This window comes from Cylas formicarius, unplaced genomic scaffold (genome assembly GCF_029955315.1).
Source record: "Cylas formicarius isolate icCylForm1 unplaced genomic scaffold, icCylForm1.1 PGA_scaffold_7__23_contigs__length_41026272, whole genome shotgun sequence".
NCBI lineage: Eukaryota > Metazoa > Arthropoda > Insecta > Coleoptera > Brentidae > Cylas > Cylas formicarius.
The window spans coordinates 23,035,508-23,040,878 of NW_026844352.1; the positions used below are offsets into that span (position 1 = coordinate 23,035,508).

At 32.1% G+C, this 5,371-nt stretch overlaps 1 protein-coding gene across 2 annotated transcripts; it reads right to left on the minus strand.

Moving 5' to 3' along the window:
• Positions 1–2,849: 2,849 nt before the first annotated feature.
• On the minus strand, positions 2,850–5,371 carry LOC132704883 (uncharacterized). 2 transcript variants are annotated; one of them, XM_060675189.1, is made up of 4 exons: positions 5,213–5,371; positions 4,244–4,363; positions 4,111–4,185; positions 2,850–3,383 (listed from the first exon to the last, which is right to left on the minus strand). In XM_060675189.1, the coding sequence occupies exons 1-4, from the start codon at positions 5,316–5,318 to the stop codon at positions 3,235–3,237; spliced, it is 450 nt and encodes a 149-aa protein (XP_060531172.1). In that variant the 5' UTR covers positions 5,319–5,371; the 3' UTR covers positions 2,850–3,234. The 2 variants fall into 2 exon arrangements, with proteins under 2 accessions (XP_060531172.1, XP_060531173.1); XM_060675190.1 differs by lacking the exon at positions 4,111–4,185.

Below are 5,371 nucleotides of genomic sequence, written 5' to 3' on the forward strand. Positions count from 1 at the left end.
GCCCCAAGCTCCAGGCCTTGCGATGGTAGAAATAAGGAAGGAGGAGGGATAGAGGAGTACCACGTCGCTAAAAGAGTTGCGGAAATACTTTGATGCGGGTGATTCCGCGCAAGTAGCGAAAGTAGGGAATATATAAACGCAAAAAAAGAACTAGAATATTGGGTGATCAAAGGCTAGAGGAATAAAACCTTAACATTACAATCACGTGGTCCTCCTGCTAGGGTGTTGGAGCATCAGGCCAATTTTCCGGTACTAGCAACAAAAAACCCAAACTGCTTTGGAATGGACCGAAACTCCCAAGACGATCTAAACTATAAAAAAGGATTAAGACTTTCGGGGCATGAAACGTAGAAGGTGTCTCCAACAAAATGAATGAATTCATCAGTGGACTTCTAGGATCAGAAATACAGCTATACCGAAAACTAAAAAGAAAGGTCGGGGATCTCAGAATCTGGCACACTACGACCACGTCTAAAGCGGTGTTTTCATCACAACATCACAACAAATCGTATCCATTATCACCGCTAAAAAAAGCACGTCACATTGCACAGGCTATATTCAGAGTATATGCGGTTAATGTTGATGCTCCAATTAATAAGGGCGAGTTTTTTGAGCAAACGCACCAAAAAATATCAAGAATCGGGGGCCTAAACGGAAGAACTGGAAATAAATTATGTGGCAAACTGTTTGGAAGATTTGCCGAAAACGCAAAAAAGGGTTTCATTAAAATTGATGGGCGCAACCTTGAAAGTACGAAAGGATAATATTATTATATAGATAGAAAGTGAAAAACTAGAAGCACACAAAATATACAATAGTTAAAAAGAAACAGCTCAGTTACACTGCTGAAATATTCAACGCAACTCACTCAGACCTTATAAGCTTATGTAGTTTTTTGAGTTTTTGAGAATTTTGTGTAACACTTTAGCCACATTGCAGCGAAAAGTTCTCTCAAAATTTTCGAAAATATGGTCGCACTTGCGGATGTTACGGAAGTTTAAATAATAGTACAAAATTAAAGTGCTTCAAATTTGGGAGTAGATGTCATTAAAGTAAAACTAAACTGAACATAAGGCTTAAAAAAGTTAATACTGTTCTCATGGATCTCAAAGTATTTGAGCTTTAAGTATAAAATTGAATTAATTACAGTATCAAATATTCTAGTGTATTTGAGCATTATAAGCACCGCATTCACTTTCCGGTCACAAGCTGAGAGAAATCTATTAATAAGAAAAGTAATATGAGGCGGTATGAGAAATAATAACATCTTTCCGAAGATTTAAGATGGTTGACAGTTTCCTCCATCAATATGAATATTTTTTTTTACTTTAAATATATGCAATATCAGACTTAGACTTTCGAAAAGCTAGTTCTTATTACTAATCCATGGGGCAGGAGGTTTTTTATGATCATAATTTTTAATAGAGCATGTAAATCAAAAGACCAAATTATGTTAGCGTTAAGAAAATTTAACATCTCGTTGATATCGTTCATCCCATAGACCGAATCCCAGTGAATGATATGCATGGAGTTCAGGTACATCAAAATTATAAAAATCTACTTCAAGTTGGTATTTCACTCAAAATTGAGAGATATTCTAAAATGCTATTGGTTGCTGAAAACAATAATGCTTTTCTTTTCTTTGGCGCGAAATCACGTTATAAAAACAATAAAAATTAGGTGATGCAGTATATCCTTTTACCTTTATTAAATTTAATTCTGAATTTTCTCAGGATCGCCAATAAGCAAGGCGCTTTCCGTCGGCAGCAGGAGTTCCGGAAATGTGCCGCAGTGCCGCCGCCAGTTGCAGGATGTGGGGACTTGTGCCGCATTGCACAAGAGATAACCGGTGAAGCGTGCACAGACAACCGATAAGTTAAGATTTAATCTATTTATTTTGGGAAAATTATTCCAGATCCGGCGGCTATTCAAATAAATGTCACCTCTTAAGATTTGAAGCCCAGTTTTAAAGAAAACAAGGAGCTCTGTCTCAATATACATTATTATGAATTGGTATATAAACTCCAATTTCCTAATAACATTGACGCTATATTTCTTTACAATGATCCATCGAAATGCATTTAAAATTCGATAATAAATTACGCATTATCGCATTCATCGAAAATAATATGCGGAAAAACTAGATGAATAAAACATTAACTAAGCAAATAATTTAATTTTCAATTGCCATCCAATGTATTAAAGTTTTAATAAATTATACGCCCAAGGATTAAATGAAAAAGCTGCAAATTTCGAATTAAATTATTTTATTTATACAGTATGGTTGAAATGAAATAAATAAATGTAATTTTATTTATTTTTGAGCTTCTATATGAGCGTGATGACACATACAGTAACATTTTTAAACGGAATGTTCGTTTTAATTGTAATTTAATCATATTAATTATTTAGGTACCTTCTCTTAATGCTAACTTAATTTAATATTACCATGGCAACTTATTTAGACAATTATTATAAAATGGTAAAATTTTAAAAACATTGAAAAAATTGAACCTATGACGTCATCATTTCCACATGACATAAAAAAAAGAAAGATGAAGTGCGTGTTTCATTAAACTTCCCTAATTTTGAAAATATTTAGCGATATAAATACTGAGTTTTGTGAATGACATGAGAATGCGGAATAGAAATGGAACAGTTCTTAGTGTGCATTGTTTTGCTGTATTGCTGGACAGCATTTTATTACGTCCAAATTATATTTGACAGCTTTATAACAATAGAATTAAATTTTAAAGTTATATAAATAGTTAAATGAACTGTCAAAATATTTTTTACACAATTGTTAACAGTAGAATATTTTTTATTGCGACAAGTAAAACTTTTTGCACTATTTCGCTGCAGAAAAATAATTAAAAATTATCAGGGATATAGCAACAAATTGCGTTTATCATAAATATCGAAATAGCTATTAAAAGAAAATGTACGGTTAGAACGTCGGTAAATTGTTAACCTAACAATTTTCGGCGATTAAAATTATAAGGAAAGGTAAAGGTCAAGGTGAAAGCCTTATAATCACATAATAAATCTAAGAAAAATATAGTGATGCGAAATAAAGCTTTATCAGAATCGCATCAGTCAATCGATATTTATGTAAATGAAAATATGATTTTAGTTTGAATTTTCAACTACTGCCCAATATACTAACCAAGTAGACTTTATCTTAAACGAACAATAATAAATATGAACTTCTAAAAATAATTTAATTAATTTCTTTCAGTTGTATTCGTCCCTGCATTTGCCGTTAGGATCTTTCAAGCAGTCGGAGTTGCTCTTGACGTTGGTGAGGTGAAAAAATGTGATTTCAGGAGTACTTTTATTGCTGTCATGGAAGGCCTCGGTTACGATACTTTCTTGGATTGGCTCTAGCATGAAAGGAGAAATATAAAAACAATATTATTAGACGTAATTGTTTCAATAACAATAATAATAATAATAATAAAAACTATTTCTCAAAGAAACTTCCACAGACTTCTGTAATAATGTTTACAAAAGTTCTGGATTCCTCCTGCGTCAGTTTTTGCTTAGTCGAAATTGCTGACGTCTTGCCAATCATCCTGTTGGCTTCTTCAGAGCTTGACTGAAACGCAGAAAGAATCCAGAAGTTTTGACATACTTGACATACACTCCTACATCTTATTTGGTTTTTATTTTGTATTGTAAAAGAACTTTTTGCACAATATTTAAATTTGTGTTGTTTGAAAATTTTTTAAATTATATATTAATAAATTTTTGACAGTTCCTTCCTTCCTCGTATTTGTAACTTCATATTTAATAATGAGAAGAAAACTATCCGTATCCGTAGCAAAGTTTTAGTTGGTGAGGATTGACAGTCATTTATCTATATTTTGTCCATTGACTGGAATTGTCATCCGGCCTTATACACAACTGGTTTGCCATCATTCTTCAAGCTCTTGAGAGATTAAGATTTTTAATTAACTGTTCAGCTGTCTTCTGTATAGGTTTGTTGGTTTTTCGCTTTGAGAGAAGTAACATGTTAAAAAAATGTTTTATTACTTATTATCGTCTTGACAAAAAAACACCATTATTTATTATTATTGCTGTGAATTCAGCAATTATGGGTTAATTTACCTGTTGTTTGAGAATCAACTCCCAAGTTGCCAAAAAGAATACTTGATGGTTCGGTAAGTGATCTATCACCAGATCCTACCAAAGCATACTTTTACTAACTTGCTCATTATTCGTATAAATTGTGTATACTAACCAGTATTTTTGGTGTGCTCATCATGCCAATCGTATTTAGCAAATGGATTACCTAGCAATCTTGAGGTCTCAGAACTTTGTGTCACGGAAATTTGCGTAGCAGTTTCTTTTATGTTAGCATCTAAAATTAAACCTCAAGTTAAAAGAGAATATATGGTTCACCTAAAATAACACACAAAAAATATAAATGTACTTTGTTAAAAACAAAGTCAACAAAAAAACAGGTAAATATGAAATATGATTCATGAATTTTCAGAAATAATTTTGTGATATAACCCTTTGAATCGCTTTCTATTTGTCGTTGCCTCAAAATCTGCACACTGCAGTTAGTATACATACATTATGCATGTCCCTTATTGGTAGCTCTAGTAAAGGTTGCTTTAATAGTTGAAAATTTAATTGAATCCTTTTTTACAAAAGTCATTGTTGGCGGATGTTTGTTTACTTGTCGTGCCGTATGCTTGTATATAATCAAAAAGTGTTTTGTGAGTATGAAATTTCATGTTTTTTGTTCCGTTTCAAAAATTCTTACGCATGATTACTTCAAACTTTAATAGGTTTATTTTTGCCATTTATTTAAAATTATATCAAGATACATATAAAAATATATAAAAAAATGATTTACAGGACGTTCCATTTTATGACTGTTTGCTAATTACGTTGGTGAAAACTAGTGAGTCGTCAAACTACTTTTTACAATAGATATGAAAAATTCTTTCAACGTTTCCACATCGCTTTTTGTTAGGAAATGTTTATAGAACAATTGTATACCTACAACTGTGTTTGTACCTATATTAAGAGGATAAATATTATGCATTCAAACGTTTCAAAGAGCTTAGTCACATTGATATGTTTTCTCTGCTTTCAAATGGTGTACATAAATTTTAAAGTTTGGAATTTTGGACTAAGGTCAAAACATAATAACTTGATCTAGAATATAACATTTAAAGAGCATGTTAAATCAACTCACTTTCAAAGGGTACGGGGAATTTCTTGTAGACCCAATCAAAAGACGGAGGCGGTATACTCACGACACAATGAAGCACACCAAAAACCATTAGCACCGCACGTATCATTTTTACGAGTAACTTCGCCCAAAATTCAAATGTGTCTTTGGCGTATTTAAAAG

Coding starts and splice junctions, on each gene's coding strand:
- LOC132704883 (XM_060675189.1), bottom strand. CDS start 5,318: ATGATACGTGCGGTGCTAATGGTTTTTGGTGTGCTTCATTGTGTCGTG. Junction 4,364..5,212: donor ATTCCCCGTACCCTTTGAAA/GTGAGTTGATTT, acceptor GTTTAATTTTAG/ATGCTAACATAAAAGAAACT. Junction 4,186..4,243: donor TGAGCACACCAAAAATACTG/GTTAGTATACAC, acceptor ATGCTTTGGTAG/GATCTGGTGATAGATCACTT.